This window comes from Pseudochaenichthys georgianus, chromosome 5 (assembly GCF_902827115.2).
Source record: "Pseudochaenichthys georgianus chromosome 5, fPseGeo1.2, whole genome shotgun sequence".
Taxonomy (NCBI): domain Eukaryota; kingdom Metazoa; phylum Chordata; class Actinopteri; order Perciformes; family Channichthyidae; genus Pseudochaenichthys; species Pseudochaenichthys georgianus.
The window spans coordinates 27339861-27363155 of NC_047507.1; the positions used below are offsets into that span (position 1 = coordinate 27339861).

The 23295-nt window shown below is 41.1% G+C and overlaps 1 protein-coding gene across 2 annotated transcripts; it reads right to left on the bottom strand.

The window, feature by feature from the left end:
* On the bottom strand, positions 1 to 22933 carry ppp4r1l (protein phosphatase 4, regulatory subunit 1-like). Of its 2 annotated transcripts, XM_034083606.2 has the most exons (20): positions 22850 to 22933; positions 18264 to 18308; positions 15546 to 15675; positions 12887 to 12993; positions 12257 to 12399; positions 11945 to 12091; positions 10782 to 10889; positions 9614 to 9679; positions 9343 to 9501; positions 8325 to 8449; positions 7002 to 7501; positions 6619 to 6908; positions 6341 to 6427; positions 6046 to 6231; positions 4592 to 4753; positions 4089 to 4189; positions 3695 to 3815; positions 3077 to 3211; positions 2394 to 2535; positions 1 to 2031 (listed from the first exon to the last, which is right to left on the bottom strand). In XM_034083606.2, exons 1-20 carry the CDS (start codon positions 22854 to 22856, stop codon positions 1886 to 1888), a joined length of 2907 nt encoding a protein of 968 aa, XP_033939497.1. In that variant the 5' UTR covers positions 22857 to 22933; the 3' UTR covers positions 1 to 1885. The 2 variants fall into 2 exon arrangements, with proteins under 2 accessions (XP_033939497.1, XP_033939496.1); XM_034083605.2 differs by lacking the exon at positions 22850 to 22933 and having other exon boundaries at positions 18264 to 18342.
* Positions 22934 to 23295: the final 362 nt, after the last annotated feature.

Here is a 23295-nt window from a genome sequence, read left to right on the forward strand (position 1 = left end):
TTCATTTTCATCATTTTAATTACAGAATACTAAAAATAACATTACATAAAATGTCTTTTTAAAAGAAACCATTGAATATTACAAAGGTTGTAAATTTTGTAAAGTTAGGATATAAAATCTTTGAACAGTGGTGCATAATTGAAAAGAAAAATAATTTTCATAAAATGTATATATTAACTGTTCTACTACATAAAAAATGAGATGGACACAAATCGCAGACAGACGAGATGAGTAGACACCGCCATTACCGCGGTGAGCTCTCCTTTCCAAGGAAGAAAGACTTGAGATGCACAGCACACACCACAATCAGCTTTAAGTTCTCAAGTTGTGTCTATGTTCAAAAAAAACAAAACAAGGGTTACCATTTACAACAGAGGAGAACAAACGAGCTCGAGAGACTACAAAAAGTGACTTGGTGACTGCTCCCAATATTCACACACATCTCGACTAAACTGGCCTTGGTTCCATACACGCAAACCGTTTTCTCCACAGGTTTAAGCTGTACAAAAGAGTTGCAAAATGTCGAGAGACCATGTACTTAAAATCATTTCACCAAGAAAAACGGGGAAAAGATGATGAGTCAGTCTCGTCACACAGCCATTCCTATATCCTACTGTACAACTGGTCAGTCAGATCCACTGAAAGCTACCATGGTCACAAAATTCAACATCAGGAGGTCAACCTTAAGGAATTGGAAGAGACTATACACAAGAGGAAGGTGGAGAGGAGGGGGAAACATGCATAATCCAACAGTGTGCTTGCTTTCTTCCTCTTCTTTCTGAGATTTGAGTCACTCCGCCATGAGCCCTTGGTAAGATGTTTCAGACGAGGACATTCAGAGCCTGTGTGATGTCCCTCTACATGTACGCCACACTGGCCAGCCGTGTCCACACAGAGGTATTTCTATTGGTCCCCTGCCGTCTGGGAGACGCGTTGTGTCACATTTTTGGTAAACAGACACGAGGAGGGGGGAAGAGCCATCAACAGTTTGTTAACTTTCAAAAAACTTCATGATATGGTTTTAATGGAGAGATACGCTGAGTGACAGAATCCCCGCTCCTTCTGTGCAGTAGTGGTTCAGTGGCCCCTGAAGACCAGAGGGTAGAGAAATGCAGGTGAAGAGGAGACAGTAGGAGGGGAACAGACGATAACCCAGAGGACATCTCAGGAGACGAGGGACGCCTGAGAGAGGAGATCTTTAAGAGGAAATGAGGCGCGAGACACCAGCAGAGCTACTTGGTTCGGCTGGTCTGTTGCTCAGGGAGCTGGAGCCGTCTTGTTTTTCACCAGGGATCCTGCTGCTTATCACGTAGCTAATAATGCTGTTTAGGTTCAGATGAGTCCCCCTGAGTTAGTGCACACGTCAGAGTCAGGCAGGCCTCGCCCGCTTGTTCGTTAAGAAATCCACAAAATGAAGCATTAATAAAAAAAAAAATCAATTCAGCAATTTTATATCAAGCTTACAATTAGCTTTGGAGAGAAAGAGCCCGTCGTAGTTTTACAAGTCTGTGATTGGGGGAAGGATTGAGTTGCTGTTAGTGTGGAAGAGGGTGGGGGTAAAGTTCATGTGTGAATACGGCGGCTCGCACGAAGGGAGCTAACCTCTGAGTCCTGCTCATTTTCTGAAAACTCTGAGAAGTATGCATTTGTGTTGTGAATGCAATGTGCGCTATGTAGTGCCCAACCAGGGCCTGGGTTGTGTTACTCTGTTCTCTGATCCTCTGACATGACTCCCAGCTGGTGTTGGTGCAGGTCTACCCAGCAGGCGAGAGGTTGGGGATCTGGTCAGGTGCTGGTGTTGCAGGTTTTATGCCGACTGTGCATCAGTCAGACAGACAGGTAGGTAGACAGGCAGGTGGGCTGCGATGGGACTCGGAGGCTGAGGCTAAATCAGGGGAGCCGTCTCCATCAGGCCTTTGTTTGGGTCCAGGCTGGCGAAGAAGCGCACGTCCCGGTCCTTGTCCGACTGCAGAGCCATCACCGTCTCCTCCAGCTCGTCAGAGAAGGCACAGCCCGGCTCCTTGAAGTAAGCTGCACACAAAACACAAGACTCAGTTAGCTTAAAAAGGTAAATCCACTTGTTCATGTCTTTTATACATCAACATGTGTCCCCTCTGTGTAAAGACATTCTGAAAGTTTCAGGAAGAAAGATTCTCTCTTTTTGTCCTGATCCATTTATATAAAAACTGTCTGAAAATGAGCTGATCAGATTTTGGCCACTTTATGATGTCATGATGTTTTGGCTTGTGTAACCATCAGCCAATCACCAACCAAGGTTGATGGGAAGATGGAAAAATATTGAAACACAGTAACATATTGTCCCTTTTGGTCTGAACTGAATTGTTGACTCCTTATCCTGAAAAGATGAATTATTCTGTTTATTTGCACTTGACCTTTCTCCATGACGCTCTGTCGTAGAGCCTTGGCTACCAGGACGCGGACATTAGCCACCGGGTCAGAGGAGAGGCTGAGCAGACTGGGCAGCAGGTGCTGGCCAAACTGCTCCATGGGCATGCAGTCCTCCTCCACTATGGCCTGCAGAACAAGGAGGTCACATTAAAAACCAGTCACACAGACAGGCTGCAGTTAAAGGAGGCGAGCGAAACACAGGAAGGGAGTGGGGAGGCGTTTGGTGAAAACCCTTTTGATCAGTCTGCTCCTGTGACAAAGACACGCTGAGAAACAGCTTCATGAACTACACGTTTCCCACTATGTCATGACTGTAATACATCGCTAGAGTTCTCATCTTTCATTAGCTTTTCTAACGTAAACAATACATTCAAATAAAACAGCCGGTGTCGTGTTTTGATACATTTAATTTACTTATGACATTTCTATACGCATAACGCATGCCTTTTAAAGTACGTTTTTAGTGAAGAAAATTATGATTAGAATGTTCGAGACAATAAACGGGGTGAACATTTGTTTCCCATTTCATTCTGTAGCTCGGATGACCATCAGATGAGCAGTCTGACCCAGACAGCTATTTATGGAGTTGAAAAACAGGTAATGACACTATGAAGAAGATGCCACCATTTGTAGCTGCGTAATGTCATGCGAGATAAGAGCTTCATACCTGGCAGATGAAGGCAAAGGCTTGCCGCCCGACCCACTTGGGACAGTGGCAGAACCTGACTGTGAGTTCGTTGATGAAGTTCAGGCCCAGATCATCGGCCCCACATGCATACAGCTTCTGGAGGATCTCTACCACCTGAGAACACAAGAGGTGACGAAACACATCAAGACAGGGTATACAAAAGCAGTTCATTGGGCAAAGAAAGGCTCATCTGTGAATACTACATTTTAATATCGATCGATAATTGGACCAATAGCAGAACAGCAGAGCAACAAAACATGAGATTGAGAGTTGAGAAACTGTCTGCATACGAGTTAATGCTTGCTGCAAAGCATGAACATCTCAGACTGCCAGACAACATTTAAAAATAATGTCTTGTCGTCTTTTTTAAACGAGTAGGCTTAAATATAATATGAAGCTTTATCAAATAAGACCATAGCAGGTGTCGCATCTTCAGTGTCATCGCAACAAACTTAAGATGATCAAGCATCTATCAGCGCATTACATTATCACATCATGTCCTCAACACCATCCATCATTGAGACTCATTTCCTGTCTTCTGACCTAACCATCCGTCACACCGGCAAAATAGACCCTAATTCAATATTGCACACTTACCAGTTTGTATGAGATCCACCTGACCTCTGAGACTTTGTCGGAGCAGAGTGTGAGCGCTATCTGTCTGAGGTAGTCATACACGTCGTAGTGGCTGTACAACTCGATGACCAAGATCAACTGCCTGGAGAGGGACAACAGGAGAGAGAGAGAGAGAGAGAGAGAGAGAGAGAGCACTTCAGTCATGAACTGCAATTTGAATATTATATTACAAAATCAAATAAGGTAGTCATATTGACAGAGAATTATCTGGAGCATTAAATCTAACACATAATTAGTGTTATGTTAGTCAAATGTAGCGTTGTCATAGGGTACATGATCAAGGCACAGACAGGAAGGAGGTTTGTTAAAATATACATGTCATTATTCCCGACGGGAAGAGAAAGAGGGGACGCACTCTGCCAGCTCGTATCTGAATCTCCAGTTGCGACTGTTGTCCGTCACCATGAACTCCTGCAGCTGGTACAGGTATTCTCTCCTCTTGTCCGCGTGCAGCAGCTGCAACAACAACATTATCAAGCTTAGAAGTCTGGTAGTACTACCTGTAAAGCACTTTGAACAAGTGCACTCAAATCTTAACAGTTCTTTGAATTTCACATTTAAAGTGTATGTCCTAATTCAGTTGAGTTATTAGAGGGGACAGAGAGCAGTGGGACATGCACAAAAGCTCACGAGGCCAGAATTGAGCCCAGAACGGATGTTGCAGTTACATTTTATGTGCTGTAAACATTTGGCTAATAATGTGCTCCGTAATTTAACTTTCACATTGTTGAAATGTAATTTCCTTAACGGACACTTACGAGCCTATTGCCCGGTTATGACTAAACAGTAACCAAGACCAAACCAACTCATCCTTCTGGCAAATAGTGTCCTCACACTTGAATCAGTGTGTAATCTCACCTTGAGGAAGTCGTAGAGGTGTTTGAGCACGCCAATGCGGACCTCGTCCAGGTCTTTGAGGAACCCGTTGAAGATGGGCACCAGATCGGCGGCTGTTAGCTGGTCTCCCAGGATCACTGCCAGCTCGTGGATGGAGAACGCCAGAGTACGCCGCACCTTCCACTGAGGGTGGGGGGGGGAGGAGGGGAAAGAAACAAAGATTAAAACACTAGCCCTGAAAAAGCATGTTTTTATTTTTAAAGGTTGCTTTTGGGAGGAATTGAAAAATAACTGCATATTGGTTTATATTTACTAATGTTGCAAGATGATTCTAAGATAAAAATGCCACTCGAGTGACAGCAATGAATAGACGATTGTTCGGGGCAACGTTGTCATGCCAACAGTCACATTTAGCACTGAGATTAGGTAATGAGTGACGCAGTGCTGTCACACTGTCTGTACTGCTGCCGCCTCGAAGTGAGGCAACGCTTGCCCTCGCACAGTTCCCTTTCTTGCTCACGTTGTCAAGCGATGCATTTGTGGAACAAGTGCAATGTTTCTCAAATCAAATAACAAATGACAAAATCATGCACATTGTTGGTTGTTGGGATTCCTACCAACACGATTCAGAGAAATTCGGTTAGAACCTTAAAAAAAGGGTCCTTCCCTCACGGCACTACTTTAGAAAAGCCGCTCCACAGTATAGTGTACAGTGTTTCCTACAGATCTGAAGGGGGGGGGGTGAACTGTTCTGACCCTCGCAGCGGAGATACTGCGGAGCGCATAAAGCAGACCCTACACGCGATAGCAGAGCGAACAGGTACAGCTAGTTAATCGATCGCAGATGGCGTCGTGCTCGCGGACGGATAACAAAAGATTAAACCTCAATGGGTCGCGCTATATACCTGGGCGGCCCGCCCAAGTAAAGTCTACGTGTGGGGAACCCTGCTGTATGTCAGCGCTATATCCGATATAATGAAGCTGAAGAAACATTGAGTCAGGACTTCAGCAGAGCCATCCAAAGAGTCCGACGCAAAATAACCAGACAGAGCTTCAGTTTGCTTTTGAATGAACCCGGTTACTATAAGAGATTCATTGCCTCACAAGGCAAGCATCGTATGTCCAGAAACGCTCCTCCACACGAATCAAGGTAGACAAATGGCAAGCAAATAGATGTATATGCTTGCCTGATTCAATTGACCTTATCCAATCATTAGTGTCAATTTAAAAGTTCAATGAAAAGAGTATTTATTATCTTAAGTTTTTTCATTTTGACAGTTGTGCAAATAAGTTATTCAATTAAGCAATCACAAAGAACAACTTTGTGACAAAATGTATTTTACTGAAAACTAAAACAATGAAATCCAAGAAGATGGAATGTCTTTAAGCCCCAACATCTAGACAAGTTGAATATGTTTTCATAGTGTTAATCATGAACACAAATCTACCCTCAGAATCCCCCTTTCTCTGCCTACCTGCACATCAGTAGCGAGGGTTTCGTACGTGTCCTTGAGGCAGTGCCAGTTCTGTCGCCCTAAAGTGAGCGCCACCCCCGGCAGGCTGAAGGCACAGTGTTTAGCGATCTCCGTATCCACCGTCTGGGCCCGGGCCGGGTCCGTCATGGAGAGGTACTGGTCCAACAGCTGCTGGGGGATCACATTCTGGAGATGGGGAATACATAAAGAGTGTGATGATAAAACAGGAATTGAGAAGGCATTAAATAATCCATGTCTGTGCAAGTTATCTGTTGTGAAAGAAGTGCTGACTGACCTGGATCTTGGGCTTCTCTTCATACAATGGGCTGTGAGCAGAGTCGTCCTTTCCCTCCTCCTCTACACTCTCAATTAGTTCAGACTCCTGAGGAAAATGTAAACAAAAACACACGTTAGGAACAGCAAGAGCACTACACATTCAGGCGGAGAAGACGCAATGCATTATTGTTGCTGGACTGAAATGATAAACCCGTGCTTCAATTATGATTCCATCAACAGTCCACTATATGTTGCTACACAGCTGACTTAAACTGTAAAGATGGGATAGCCTCGTACTAGAATAGGGGAGTCACGAAGAGACTCTTCCTGGTCCTCCAGGGGCTCCGTCTGCGTCTCTTCGTCCCCTTGCTCCTGGACAGGGCTCGACTCGGCTGCAGGAGCTTCCGTCATTGGCTCCTCTTCTGTGGGACACTCTTCACTCTCAGACTGGACCTCCACACATTTGGTCTCCACTGACTCTGTGTTTTCCTCGGGCTGCTCTTCCTGCTCGGGTTCAGTGAGGTCTTCGTCTTTGGGGTCGTCGAGCTGGGCGGCCTTCAGAGCTGCTGACAGAACCTGGACTTGGGCTGGAGGTAAATTCACATTAACAAGTCAATCTACACACCAAGACAAGTCTTACTACACAGGTCATTAAATTCATTCTGCCTCCGTTCACCCACCTTGTACATCGGGGTCATCAATGTGCGGTTGCAAACAATCCAAGACCTTCTGGATCTGGTCGCTGGTAGTTTTGCCAGGACTCGACTTGGAATCAGAACAATCCGGTTCCTCTACCTCCTCGTCCTTCTCTTTTACTACGTCTGATTTTGGACTTTTTAGCATCTCCAGCTCCCCGCTGATGTCTGGTAAAGGAGATCTCCAATAGTTGAAAGAATTAAAGTTCTCGTCTGTCTGCTCCATGTCTTTTGTGTTTTTAGCGTTGTTTGTGGTCGTGGGGCTGGCGTTGCTGTTCGCGAATGTGCGAGTGAAGCCACTGCGCATCCCTCCGGGAACAGAATGGTTGTCATGGTAGTTGTGCATTTCATCGCCATCGGCTGTCGACACGTGCTCTGGGGACGGTGTGGCCCGGCCGTCCTGGTTGGGAGGCGTGTGAGCGATGGTTCTTCCCGTGTGGCAGCCGCTGATGTCGGAGCAGTTCAGAGAGTTTAGGGAGCAGTCACTGAAATGAGAGTTACAAAATGTTTAGGGATACTCTAAATCCTTATATTAAATATAGAAGTAAAGAACAGAGCTTATACTTGTCATTAAAGCCTTTGCCAATGTTAAGCCCTCACATTATTACTTAAGCCAAATCAAATGATTAAGTACCACTATGAAGATAGATAAGGTTCTAGGTCAAATGTATTCAGAATAATCTGTGAATAATCTGTTAACTAGCATTTAACTGGTGTTAGAAAAAAATATATCATATTTTATAAATGTTTTGTCAAGTTTTAGTTAAAAGTATCAAAGTCTAATCATTTGAGTCTCATCTTTATGAAAGATGCCAAAACTATTGATGTTTGTATTTTTAGTAATCAGGGCATATTGACAAAGAACATTGTGTTCCCCAGCACTGCTGACTGTGCTCATTCTGAGCTGCTCGCAGAATCAGTGTTTACTCGTCACCTTCTTAACTTAAGTTTGGAAACAGGGTTTATTGATGACGTATTAAGCGTTATAAAAATGTATACTGGTGTCAACCTCAATTGTTTTCATTTCCATGCTTAGGGAAATAAACCTTTAAACGTAAAAAAAAAAAAAAACTGGTCTGACCTAATCAAATCCAGTCATTGAAGAAAATGACTCGTCGGATGGATGGTGCAACGTTTTAAACTGTGTCAGAGCACAACACAAACGTGTGCAGTGCCTTAGCATATAAAATGTATTCATGGAATGACAATAACATTTCTGACAGAGTTTGAGCTGCTTATGTCCACCATTCACTGTAGCAAACCCACAGTGTTGGTTGTTGCAGTGGTGATGAAGGGGAGGGGTTTTACCTGTCTAATGTACACCTGGGGAGCTCTAGCAGGGCGCCGTCCTCTCTGAAGTGAAAGCCTGTGCTGGAGGGATTGGCAAAGGTGGAGATAAAACGTCCCAGAGACTGAAAGGCAGCCTGTCGCACCTAAAAGTGAAGCCGAGGGGAATCAGTCAGTTTCATCAACACTTAGATTAAACATTTTTAAATGAATAAAGTTTCCGTATTGAGCGTCACTCTGCGACCCAGTTGCATAACCATGGGAATAAATGTTTGGTGTGCCCCTAGCCAACTTGGTTTGGTGGTCAGTCTATTTGTCTTTCTTTATATTGTATATATAAAATAGCAATATATCAATCTGTTGTTCTAAACATAAATACACAAATGTCCCAAGAAAACATCTGAACAAGTGTCATTATCTTGTGTGTTCTCCGTGACGCAGAGGTATTCATAGACATAATGAATGGAGAATTAAATGGATTCCAGCCAAACCCGGCTCTCTTCGGTAAAAAAAGAAAAAGTAATCTCTGCAAGAACTGACAGTGACAGGCATCGACAGGCTTCTGGCACAGCGGACTCCCACCCCTCAGTCGACACATTGGCCTCAAGCACACAGACAAGACCACACATGTTTATCTCTGCAAACTCTCCATCATAAATGTATGGGTAAATGCTAGTATTTGAATCGTTGAGAATCATTTTTCCAGAACATTTTAAAATACACTAAAATCGCTGTGACTTTTAAAACGATGTTCCATTTCCTATCAATTGCTTAACACTTGTTTTCAACAATCAACCATTTTTTTCTTCTCTGTATGACTTTTAAGAATGTTCTACATTATACTGAACATTACGAAAAAGAAAACGAAGAAATGTATTCTAAATGAGATAAAGGACATAGCTCAAAATCAGGAACAAGAGGATTCATAAAGTGATGAGGAAAACTGCTCCATTTTCATCATCAGACAGAGGAAGTTACACAAAAATGCACTGGTGCTTTATGCAACAGAATTGAACATGTGAGTGTGTGAGTGTCTTACCCAGCGAGACTGGTCACTGATGAGGCTAATGAACAGGGGGGACAACTTTGCACGTCGCACCTCTGGAGAGGTAGAATTGGAGACCATCATGAAGCACTCTGCACAGGCTTTCCTAATGCCCCACAGACTGTCCGAGCACAGATCAAAGAACTTGGGCATCTAACAGAATTGAACAAAATGTCAGTTTCCCCTGAAAATCTTAAATAGCAGCAATTTGAATCTGTAATGTTATATAATGAAGATGTTAATATGGGGTTGTGGAGCTTCTCACCAGTAGTTTTTCTGTGGCCTCCTGACCAACAATAGAACAAAATTCTCCAAAATTGGCAGCACAGACCTGTAACACACAATTCAAACATTACAATGATAAAAAAGACAAATGTTAAACCATGAACAACAAACCAGCTCAACGAGAGGTTACACACTTTCATGGTGTCTCATAATAAGAGCACAATTACTAATTGTAATAAATGATCATAACATAAACTGGTCACTTTACTAAATCTTATCTAGCTTGATCACTCAGTATTTCTTAAAATATGTTTTGCTATTATCCACACTGCCTAACGCTATGGTCCCAAAGCCACACGATTCATTGTTTTTCTTTTGACTCCACTTCGAGCGATAGAACTATTAACAAAGCACTTATATACTAACAAAGGACTGGCTTATCTAAAGCCAGTTGAGTAGCACTTGAAATGTTTTTGCTCTATGAAGCCTGATGTACTTATATGATTCTGTTTTCTTCAAGTTTGTATCTTGAATGCACTTATTGTAAGTCGCTTTGGATAAAAGCGTCAGCTAAATGCAATGTAATGTTTTTTTGGTTAGATGTTTGATGGTGTGTTTTTTTCTCTCCATACAAAACAGTAAAACATAAAACAATAAACTCAGCATTATTTCAACTTTTTCTCAAGGTTAACATAAAGTGTACTTTAATCTTAATCATCCATTTAACTTGTGTTCCAACATATCAATACCTGTATAACATGGTTACAAGTTAAAGTGTCTCTATTTATTAAAGCAATTTCAGACAAACTGTATTTCTGCATTGTATGCAGGATTTGTAGTTTTTTTTGTAAAAATGTACGACCGACCATCAAAGTTAAGTGTCAAAGAAAAGGAGGATTTCTAACTGTACTATAGAAAAATACTAAAAATGTGTAAAAAAATATATAAAAAGTGATTCACAATGTTTACCTGCCTTTGCTGTTTCTAGATACACTTTCCCAACTGGCACCAGTTACACCAGAGAATTAACATTCCTCACAAAAAACAAAAGCGCAGTGTGGGCTAAAACAGAATTAGGGCTCCCTCACATTGTTTCTGAATGTATTCTGACACAATTCAGCTCTCTGTAGAAAAAATGTTGTTCATCTGTGACTTATCAAAGTCAGAGGTCATTTAAAAGTTCTCCAAGGTATCTTGACTTTTTTTACCTTGCGGACTTGAAAGAGTCTGGCGTCACTGCACAGGTCACAGAAGCGGGGCAGCAGTAGGTGCTCCACTGTGTCTTTGCTCAGCATGGTGACAACTTTACACATGATCTGAAAGGAGATGTATGGAGAGCAGTTAGTGCCAACTAAACTCAGATCGGGCTTCAATAAAGCAAACATCTTTGCTGCAAGGAACAATGACTGAAAGATGAACAGAAATCTAAAAACTATTGCACTAGGGAAATAATAGAGGTATAATGAGGGGTGGGTGTGGGTGACCGAAAGAACGAGATCGCGGATACAAGCGGCCGAGATGGGTTTCCTCCGCCGGGTGGCTGGTGTCTCCCTTAGAGATAAGGTGAGAAGTTCGGTCATCAGGGAGGGACTCGGAGTTGAGCCGCTCCTCCTTCGCGTCGAAAGAAGCCAGTTGAGGTGGTTCGGGCACCTAGTTAGGATGCCACCTGGGCGCCTCCCTAGGGAGGTGTTCCAGGCACGTCCAGCTGGGAAGAGACCAAGGGGTAGACCTAGGACCAGGTGGAGGGATTATATCTCTTCGCTGGCCTGGGAGCGCCTTGGGATCCCCCAGTCAGAGCTGGTTGATGTCGCCAGGGAAAAGAAAGTTTGGGGCTCTCTGCTGGAACTGCTACCCCCGCGACCCGACCACGGATAAGCGGGAGAAGATGGATGGATGGATGGATGGGTGTGGGTGTGTGTGTGTGTGTGTGTGTGTGTGTGTGTGTGTGTGTGTGTGTCAGGAGCCTGAACTTGATTGAGAAAACAGTTTTAAGTGGTTAAAATTAATAATTGAGTAGATATAAATACAATAGATCTTAATTGATAATCAGAATCAACGTTGTGCCTTGCAATCAATTTATAATTAGGCCTCACATTTTTTATTTTATTAATTCAACAAATTGCCTTTTGTTCCAACTGACAAATCACAGTTTATATAATCAGTTTATATATCTAACTTCGCTGCTTGTATCCAACCATACAAAAAAAAAGGCTAATTTATGTTATGGGGACTGGTTAAGATAATCCCAATGATTGATTACAGAAAAGCAATAAAATGTGGGGTTAGCTCAATTTAATTCAGGTCCATTTCCCCAATAATAAATTACAAACTACATTACAACTTTTGCATAAATACAACAGGGGTTTCTTACTGCGACTGCCTCGATTTTGTAGTCATCGTCACAGTTGGGTTCTGTGAGGTCGAGCAGGACTGGACAAACTTTGGTCTCCATATCAGCTTTAGAGATGAGGCCCTGCTCCAAAAGAACAAGCAGCGCCGCCTGGCTCGTCTTCCGCACCTAGAGATAGAGGGGGAATGTTCAAAAATGTTTTTTACAGGTGATGGGTTTAAAAATAAATAATTCTTTTAGTAAAGCTGTGAAAAACAGCATACAGAAAATGACAAGCAGTGATTGTTTCCATGGTAAAAAATGAAGTAGAGAAGCGGAACACTTGAAACCTACCTGGTTATTTGGATCCGTGAGGTATCGGTGTACAATGGGCACCAAGTATCTTGAGAACGCTGCTGGGAAGTTGGGTCGACTCTCGTGTAAGAACATGGCGATGTTGGGAACCTGCTCCATTAGTTCAGCTCGCACTGTGGGCTCTGAGTACACACAAAACAAGTATAAGCATAATGTGCAATAGGTAGCAATTATTTTCTGGATATTTAAACAACAAAAAAAGAAGTAGATTCCATCATCTTTAGGCTCAAGGTAATGTCTTTAAACGTGTTGTTTTGTCAATCAAAAATATAACCAGTTTAATACAGTATAAAACAGAAAGGGAACAGGACATTGTCTGTCATTATTGACTCAACAATTACTTTTAATAAATGTACTTACAATTATCAAAATAGTTTTGCGTTTGTCAATATGCTAATCCGTTTCAACTAATCCTAGCTGTTTTATGTACAAATATGAAATGTGAGCATTGCACGCCAACAAGCGTTATGTGCTTGAAACCATGTGACAATTAAACCCTGGTAGAGTTTAATTAAATTTAAAAAAGAAAAATTCAAAAAAGAGAAACTAGTCAAGTATAGATTTATCCGAGTTACAACTACTAAATGATGCAAAGAAAAATTCATCTACCTCCATCTTCTGACATTCTGGCAACTGTCTCCATGACACTGATAAAATCATTTTCATTGTCACTGAACTCTCGAAGCACATCAAGCAGGCCGCGAGCCACGATCTGCCTAGAGAGCAACGGGAGCATCAAGTTAGTAGACGGCCAAGTGCTGAATGCACAGTGCATGGCACACTGCACCGACAGAGCTGTCAAGTGCATTACACGGACACACACAAACACACAGACACACATACTGGTAAATGACAGCAGGGCTTGAACCCTGCAAAGCCATGCATGAAAAGCATGAAGACAGGAACTAAACACATTTGTGAGGGCACCACAGGGCAGCATTAAATGCTTGCAGAGGACTTTAAATACACAGAGTACATCTAGAAGGTTTTTAAATCGCTACATATACAGATAGTATCACATCAAAAATATATACATAAATCACAATGTGTCATCATTCATGACTTTAAACCTACAATAAGCTAGGGCTACTATTGTCAATCTATTGTCATATTCAGACAGAAACCATCCACCCATAGCTCAACATTAAGTCTTTGAAGTCTTTTGAATTCCTTGCCTATTGAGTGAAGGCAGATATGTGATAAGTAAATACACAGGCATGCAGGCAGTAGTTCAGGTGACTATTAAAACACACACCTGGGGATGACTTGAGATCAGACTTGTTTTGTTGCTGATACAATATAGCCACTATTCAATACATTTCATACAATGAATAAGATTAAAATAACATTTAATAATGAGATACGTTTGTGCAACCTAAGATAACATTTAATAAAGCCATAAAACACTTAAATGATTTCCTTACTTCAGTGAATAATTTAACACAGTCAATCAAACCTTCTTTTAAATCCAAATGTGACAATCTCTTCTTTACACAGTATAGAATACCACCCAAAGAAATCCCCATAACGTCACGTTTCTTCAGTTTCCTGATAGTTTATGAAATTACATGAAAAGCTTTGTTGGATATCTGGCATGTTTTCGTCACTTTTTTGACAAGAAGTGACGTTAGCCAGATGTTTCCTAGATACTAAGTCCGACAAGGTCGCAGATGTTTCCTTGTTGCTAATAACCCACTAATACTCAACATTAGAAGGACATGTCGACACAACTGTAGATATCATTGAAAATTCCTTTTTGATTTCTGGAGCTTAACTTCCACACCAAAACAAATGATGTGCATTCAGGTAGAAAACATGTTTTTTAATTTATATTTACCAATACTGAATAATGCCTAGCAAGTGGGCTTGGGTTAGAGTTAGACTGTAGAATAAATGACTGAATTGGTATTAGTGTGGACATGGTAAAGGTCAGTAAGGATGCAGTGGCTGGATTGAAGCATGATACTGTTATGCGCAACTATACATTAGATCAGGGGTGGGGAACCTTTTTCCTCTCACGGGCCATTTCAATTTTTTCAACATCCTCCGAGGGCCGTACAAATGATTGACCTCTGCTTAAAAATACTAAAATCACAGCCCATTCATTTGGCCTTTCTTTCATTCTGTGCAAAGAAAAAGCAACCTCTTAATCCAGATATCTTACCATGACTCGCGTATGCATGCATGTGCACGGTTGTGGCATGACCACCAGAACAGAAAGATATGGACACAAGATGTGTGCAATTTAGTTTCCTATCCATGTGAATATGATTTAAGTGTGTGGGGGACCTATCCTCCTCTAGGGGGGTCCGGGGGGCAATGCTCCCCCGGGAAGATTTTTGTTTTAAATGTTGAAGTTAAAAGCATCAATCTGGTGCACTTTAAGAGTTAAGAGATCTATGGATACATCTCTCAACACCCATATGAAACAGAACAGTAAGCAGATTTTCTTTATGGATATTTTACAAATCACTCTCCTTTCAAACTGTATTGTTGTTTATTAATAACAACTTTTTTTTACTGTCATATAGTATTTTATACCTGTTTACTTTATTCTCTTGTTTTTCTATGACTATAATGATCATATAAAGATGTGCCTTTACCTCACTGGTTGGAGAAAAAGCTTCTTATATTCGTTAGCATAGCTAGCTAACCAGATGCTAATAACAACAACGTTATTGACTGTATGATCAGTATGACAGATGAACAGATCACCACTGGGCCTTCAACTAAAGACACAGCCACGCAAAAAAACTGCGGCATGTGTACGGCTCCTTATGGGTACTGACCATAGTAGGCCTACTGACATTTGTGAAGTCCCGGCCCGGAGCGACGTCCTGGTGCTCTCAGTCAGCTCTAAACCCCCGTCGGACGAGACATATACCACGTGATGACACGTGAGGCTCGTGTTGTGTTCAAGGACCCTGACCTTGGCCAGGAAAAACAGGCACTCGCTTGTTTAATTCTTTTGCGGTCTAGATTTCTAAAAAAAAAATCTTTTTTGCGTGAGTTACCTCGAGGGCCGTATCAAATTGTCTTGCGGGCCCGGGGGCCGGAGGTTCCCCACCCCTGCATTAGATTCTAGTGAGTTCCTCAAAACCCTGATTTTAATCCCATCTGATATTAAGCATTTTGTTTGTTTGAGTGTTACGAGGTGATTTACACAAACTGAAAAGTGCAACAACAAAAAAAGCTAAATGAGATCTATAAAAGGCTTGAGTGCAAAGATGGGTTTGAAGTAATAACATGACCACAGGACTCCACTTACCTGTTAAAGACATTCTCGCTGAAGGCATACTTCTCTAGCCTCCCGAGAGGAGTCAGGTTATCTTGTCCCGCATCGAGGAAGGCTGTGATGCGGATGCCGTCACATTCTGAACCATAGTCATCAAATCCAACTGCGGGATGGAAAGAAAGACCATTTTTATTGTCAAAAACCCTCATCTCTCGAACACAGCTTATGCCTAGAAAATAAATCATTTAAATGAGGGCTAACTGATGCACCACAGTCATCGCAGCGCCACGTTGAAGCAACTGAGTCAGGCTAAATGTCAGAAATTAGGAAACTACAATGGGTAGCAGAAGGCCTCGGGTCTAACTAATGACTCAATGTAATGTTTCAACCTGAGGGTTTCCTTTAACTGGTTATAACTAGGAAGAATCTGTTGAAGTCGAACACATTTAAACTTCTCTGGTCATAATGTCAGCTTCAGCTAAATTAATGCACAAATGTATCTTTTTACTGGCAGCACCTGCAGCCCATGTACAATGTAAGACTGTATGCTTTCATTTTGTGATAATTCAAGTTGTGCTGTGAAAGTTCTTTGCTATATAAGGGATAAGTTACAAAGCAACATACAGATGGTACATTTAAATAAAGTGCAAAAATGCTCATTGGCAGTCATTTCCTGTATTAGTTAGATTTTAAAAATGTTTAATTAAAGAGGTAATCACCTACTTCTGTGTGAAAGGCTAGGTAATACATAGAAAATAGAAGACTGGCCAATTGTACAGTTTTCAAAGTGGGACCATGGCGTGTACAAATCACTTAAAGGAATGGTATGCTCATGACACTCATTTAAAAAAAATTATCATCCGATAAAACAGACCAGTCTCTGCCAGTCTCTCTCTCTCTTTTTTTTTTTTAATCCGATGACATTATCAGTGATTTTAAACTGATTATATACCGAAATAACATCAACACTGTGGGCGCCGCCATTTCCCGGACGTGACGTAATCCATGCGTTTGGTTTTCGAAGACACGTTGATCTCCATGTTATTTACTGTAGTTTCTCTCTTCAAATATGCCTCACTGTATCGCGAAATATTGCCATAATTCGGATAGGAACAATCCACGGAATGCTCGGTTCCATCTGTTGCCAAAAGGTAAGCATAAGAAGTACATTCGGAGGCAGTGGCTAGCGAAATGTGGCCGGCCCGAACCGAGAGATTTACAGGCTCATGTATGCAGCGAACATTTCACATTTCCGGACGACTACTCTGAGAGTATGATCAAACATAACATGGGATTTAAAGAACAACCATTACTCAATGGAGATGCAGTACCATCGGTCTTTCTGGTGTCATCACCGACCAGGACACCAGTTCGGCCAGTAGAGAAATCGCCCTCTGCAAGTGTGAAGCGACGGAGGAGCAGAAGTAGTGCTCGGAGTAAGAATAAGGTATGTTATAGCGCATTTCCATTGCAGCGGCTAGCCCCGTTTTAACGTCCAGGCCAGGACAGTTTTTGGTGGCCTTTCCATATAGCGTAGTACCGGCTAGTGTGTATTTTCCCCCAGTTTTTCCGGCCCCATAAAATCGTGATTCTATGGCCAGGGACAACGAAGCTGAGTATGCTAAACTAGAGAGGGAATCGCTAGCAAGGGTGGTACTACATGCATACATATAGTATCTTATATCATTTTCCCATTATACACACATGCATTTCCAAACATTTGGACTACCTATGTTGCAAATGTATTATCTTTTCAATTTACACACGGCATCTATTGCACGTCTGTCCGTCCTGGGAGAGGGATCCCTCCTCTGTTGCTCTCCCTGAGGTTTCTCCCATGTTCCCTTTAAACTGTGGGTTTTCTTCGGAAGTTTTTCCTTGTACGATGTGAGGGTCTTAGGACAGAGGGTGTCGTATTGTCATACTGATATGTATGGCTGAATTCCCCCATCCATTCTCTTCACATTGGTCAAAACTTGTTCCTCTGCTGACGAGTCAGAACTGAAATACTCCACCATGTTTCCGTGTGTTGACAAAGTGAACGCATGGATGACGTCACGACCATCACGTGACTACTGAAAATGGCAAACATGGCGGCGGCCAGACGGAATATACAGGTCTTGATAAAAAAGAGCTATAAAATCATTATTTACCGGGGAATATCGCTGATTTCTTCAGGGTATGGTTTAAACATAACGTTTCACTAAATACTGAAGTTTTGATTAATTATCTAATGAGTGGACCATTCCTTTAATACTAATCTCGTTCCTTATATAGCCAAAAAAAGGGCCTCATTTTTCAATGAAATATATTCATATGCCACAATACCGAAAAGCCTTGATGATATCATTCCTTATATAGCCTGCCTATCTATTGTTTTAAGTGAAATAAACCCAAATTGTTCAGAATTTCTTCCATTTGAATGTGACAAATCTTCTTCACTTTGACAGGAAACAATTTTTTTCTAACAAGAACCATGGTTCCAAACATAAATACACACAGGCTTTGCAGTTGGATCCAAACAGTTTCATCGCCCACGCTAATGCAGACAACAGGGACTGTCGGGCCTGTATGACGGCTAATAATAGCCAGGCGTAAAAGCCTGAAATACTGTTGACAGCTTTATATTTCGCATGGGTGAATGGGGTTGCCCGGAAAGATGAAACTTCAATACCTCCTTGCTAAAGAGAGGGAGAACAAAGTTCAACATATGCAAGAAATGTTTTATATTAAAATAAGAAAAGTACTCACAGTCATCCAGATCATCGTGGCCATCTTCAAAGTATAAAGATAGACCTGAAAGGATAAGGCAATTAGAGGGGGAAACCATTGGTGGCAAACGTGTCATCAACATACCATCACGACATACACCACCCCCCCTACAAAATGAAAGGAGCTCTGTGTCGTCAGGTTTACAGGCTGACAATTACCAAGAAAGGACAAAGTCTTCTTCAGTAAGATTGACAATAGATCACTCTGCAAAACTGAAACTATGACGTAGTTGGGTTAGTCATGAGTATGTGGAAGACGTCAAAACAAGCCGCCAAATATAAACCTAATGTTCTTTTAGATCCTAAAAAAACAACTGCAGATCCCCTGGTCAATTAGTGAGAAATTATTAAAAAAGAAATGTGTACAGAATGAATGAAATTAGGTTATTGTGTTGTCACTGGTCATTTTGGTGATGTATTGTGGGCTACTATCAATCTTGAAGTTTTAGGATCATCTTATGTCATTTTGGTGATGTATTGTGGGCTACTATCAATCTTGAAGTTTTAGGATCATCTTATGTCGGTGTGAGGGTACTTTCTGATTGACTATCATCCACAGCAGTGATGCTCAATATAAGGCCAGCAAAGATTGGGTGCTGGTTGGCCTGTCAAAAGTGTTCTAATTCACACTGGGGAATACATTGATTCACTATGGGAACTTGTTGGTACTTTTAATGTTTAATGTAAGGTGACAGATTGCATAAAAGTATTGTACCAAGTTCAAATCAAATCTTATTTATATAGCACATTTATAAACGATTTTTGGTCGAGCCAAAGTGCTGTACATATAATAAAAATAGCCTACAGTAGAGACACTTTACAGCAAATACAACAGCACAGATTGTTCAGAATATCAGTATCCATGATATCCATGTTTTTTCCTGTTAAATGACATGCCAAACTTTAAACTGAACCCCAAACATTACAGAATACTAATCACAATAACATATTTTGCCAAGAAATGTATACTTTTACTCTGGAAGAATGAACGTCCTCCAACATTTAAACTTTTCATTGATCAGATTAGGGCTGTGCAATTAATCGTATTTTAATCGCGATTACGATTATGGTTTGCGACGATTATGAAAACAGCATAATTGACAAAATACGATTATTTTGCTGGGTGCGCTTTCGCCCCTCCCTAAAAGCCCACTCGGCCACGTGGGAGTGACATGTGTTGTGAATGTTCAGTGCGAGCGAAGATGTCAGAACAAGAGCAGCAACTCGTTAAAAAGAAGGGTAAAACTATTTCCACTAAGTACTTTGTCATTACATTTCACATCGCTAAAGATATGTGCCCAGTTAGCACTGTTAGCAACCTGGGCTTTAAGCAACTTGTCAACACGTTGGACAAGCGTTACGCGATGCCGTCTCGGTATTATTTCAGCAGGTCTGCGCTGCCTGCACTATATGACAAATGCCGTGGGGAAGTTGAGAGAGATGTGGCTTCAGCTGACTACTTTGCGACCACAACGGACCTATGGTCTAGCCCTGGGGTGCCCAACCAGTCGATCGCGAGATGTGTCTAAAAATAGAACAACAATATTCTGTTTTATCGTTAATGTCCTATAACATAATCTTCCTGTGCCAGAATAATGCACTTGAACGCATCAAAGCTTTGTGATTGGCCGGCGTCACCCCATGTGTCGGGGCGTGGCTGAGGGTCTTCAGTACAGGTGGCAATATTGTCACCTGCCTGCGCTCATCTCTGAAACCAGACCATGTAAACAGGCTGGTGTTTCTTGCAAAACATCTTTAAGAGATGACATGAGCAGCCCTACCAGCATGTGCCATGGTGGCCTAAACATTTTTATTTGGTCTTAAATTGTAGTTCAACATTTATTTCCTGTTACTTCTGGACCATGACGGTTGGCCAGCCTTCAACGTTTAACTGAGTGGAATATGTTGAATATGTTATACCAAAATGTTGGCTATATGTTAAGGAGTTTTCAGTAGGTTGTGACAGTGCACTGCATCATATTTGATTTAATTTATTTTGGTCTAATTTATTTTTATTTATCATATTAATAATATATGTTTAGTAAGGTTTTGGAAGTGCGCTCCAACATATTTGTTGATCTTGTTTATTGGTAAAATATTATTTGTTTTAAAGTTCAATAAATGGTCAATGAATAATCGTCAAAATAATCGTGATATCAATTATTGACCCAAATAATCGTGATTATGATTTTTGCCATTATCGCACAGCCCTAGATCAGATAACACATTTTTTACCTCTGGAGAAAATGACATTGGAAAAATATAATCGTGGACATATCTTTCAAGCTCTGGGGTTGCCATTGTTTTCTTATTTGGAAAATATATCTGAGATATGACCAGTGATGGAATGGTGCACTCTGTGGCTATTTTTCCTGACGGCCGGAAATACTAGTTGTGTTGTCATAGTCTATTTTGTCGCTGTATTGTATAATTAATTGTATAATTATTTGTTTGTTTTACTTTGATGTGGGTTTATTTATTTATTTTTTCGTTTTATGTTTATTTTCATGGCTCTGTTGTTTAAGTTATATTGATAAGCATTTTTTGCGGGTGGAGGGAGGGAGGGGGGAGTGTAGTGAGTGTACTGTGGTACTGTGATATTACAATATAAATGAAATGGCATCGACTACTGTACACTATAATGAAATAAAAAGACTTGTAAAAAAATTAAAAAGAATATCAGTATGAGAAAAACGACACCCTCTGTGCTTAGACCCTCACATCGTACAAGGAAAAACTTCCGGAGAAAACCCACAGTTTAAGACGAAACATGGGAGAAACCTCAGGGAGAGCAACAGAGGAGGGATCCCTCTCCCAGGACGGACAGACGTGCAATAGATGCCGTGTGTAAGCGAAGAGATAATACATTTAGTTAATTTAGTCAAATTAAGAATTTGAAAGAAAGACAAGTTATTTAAACTTTTGTATTGAATTATTATACCAATTGTCTCAATCCCCTTTATAGTTCCCATAACTATTTGGTGAATACAGCAGTTAGTACCTCAATTGTTGGTTTTAAAGCAGACTTGAATTGAACAGAAGCCCATAAAACTTGCTATTTTCTTGCTTGTAGAAATCTTTACTATGCATCTAACCTTCAATTGTTGCTGCTGTGACACTTTTGATCAACTAGTTTGGTTTCGATCTTTAAATGAATTCGCTAACATCTTTTGGATCATTAACACAATGGTGTGGCCCAAATAAAAACTATAAATTAGGTAAAATGTATACAGAATAAGAGTATGTGGCTGAAAATGACATATCAAGTGTTATTCCATAGTCATTAAGTCCAATGTCATGTTTCTCCTGATACTACTATTCATGCCTCATGTCTCAATTAAACAACCATTGTTTAGTCTGCAACATTTCACAGAGCCAAACATGACGTCTTCATATGTCTTGTTTTGTCAGACGAAAAGTCTTAATTTCCAAAAATGGTGTATTTTACAATATGACAAAAAACAAACAGGACATCATCTCTTTAGAAAGGCTGATATCATGGCTTTACTGCTTGAAAAATGACTGAAAAAGATTAATTGATTATCAAAATACTTATTTATTGACTAATTGTTTCAACTCTAGTCAAATAACCAACTATGTAGCCTTAATGGTATACATATTATGTTGCCTAAAATAGAAAGCAGATTCTCAAAATTCACCCAGAATCCTTTCTAATCTAGTTTCCGTCCCAGTATCAGCCAGTCCAAAGTGTTAAACACAAACTGGACATGTTAGAGGATAGCTTCAATGTGTTAACAGATGTGTTAGTGTGATAATGTTACAGGCCAACATTTCTAGCAGGCTTTCCATCCTGGTTGAATTTAACACAACACAGTTTATAGGACAATAAGTCCGAGTAGTGTATTCAAAAGAGGAGCCCAGAAAGAAGTCCCAGAATGAGACGCATGTGCTGGGACAGCTAATGCCAGTGTTTACAGCTGGGCATGCAGGGGAATGTGCTCCAAATATAAAAACAACAACTATCTCGAAAATACATATCAAACGTGTTTTTAGGAGTAAATAGCGCTACGTGTGCATTAACAACACCCCCAAAACATGTTGGCAAACAACAACATCTCCCCTTTGTTATGCTATAAAATGAGGATTTGGTCAGCTTATGGCTGAAAATGACTTTAGCAACCCGGCTAGCGGTGGCTAGGTCAACTCGTTAGCCTTTGCTATGACAACAGTTCGATAATAAATACGGCTGAAAGCATGCGGTACTGTTTAATTACAAAAGAGAGTGGTAGTTAGTGAAATAATAAACATATACGGAGTAGTTGAATGGTTAAATGTAGCCTTATAGTCTCACATTTCGATACCCATGAGTAGCTTTCGTTAGCTAGCTGGCTAGCAGTGCTAAGTTTGCTAACAAGGCTTGTCCAGCGCTTTCGCTTGACTTGACTCGCCTTTACTAACACTGTGCCTGTGAAAACCACACATGCAGTAATGCGGGAGAGGCTATTTAAAAAAATGTATAATCCAAAGACCACAATGCAGCTGTGTAATTTCCAGCACAGTGTGAAATTATTATAGAAAACACTGTTTGAAAAGTGCCATCATTACCTGCCATCTTGAGTCTCGGCTCGGCTATGCGGCTGCCGTCCCGTGTGGGCTGTCACCGCCGCACAGCTGTCACTCAAACACGAGAACAAACTACTTCCTGAAGGACGCTACTTCCTGATGCTCGCTGGGATTGACCCGTAGATTATCTTGTCAATAAACAACCCAAAACGATAACCTTTCCTTAACTCGGGCAAAAACTCGCCATAACTAATAATCCGCCTGTGCGCTTTGTGTGTTTTTCTCCAAACAAAAAAGAGCCGGAACAGTCACGTGACCGCCCTACGTAGTTCAAGATGGAGACTGAGCTTCAGTTAGCTAGTTTACTATAATCATCACAACATGGCAAAAACGACGGATTAATGAACGTTTCAACGCTAACAGCAAGAGTTTTAATTTAACATGAGATGCGCATTTGGCAGCTTTCTACCACGACGAAGTGAAATTAT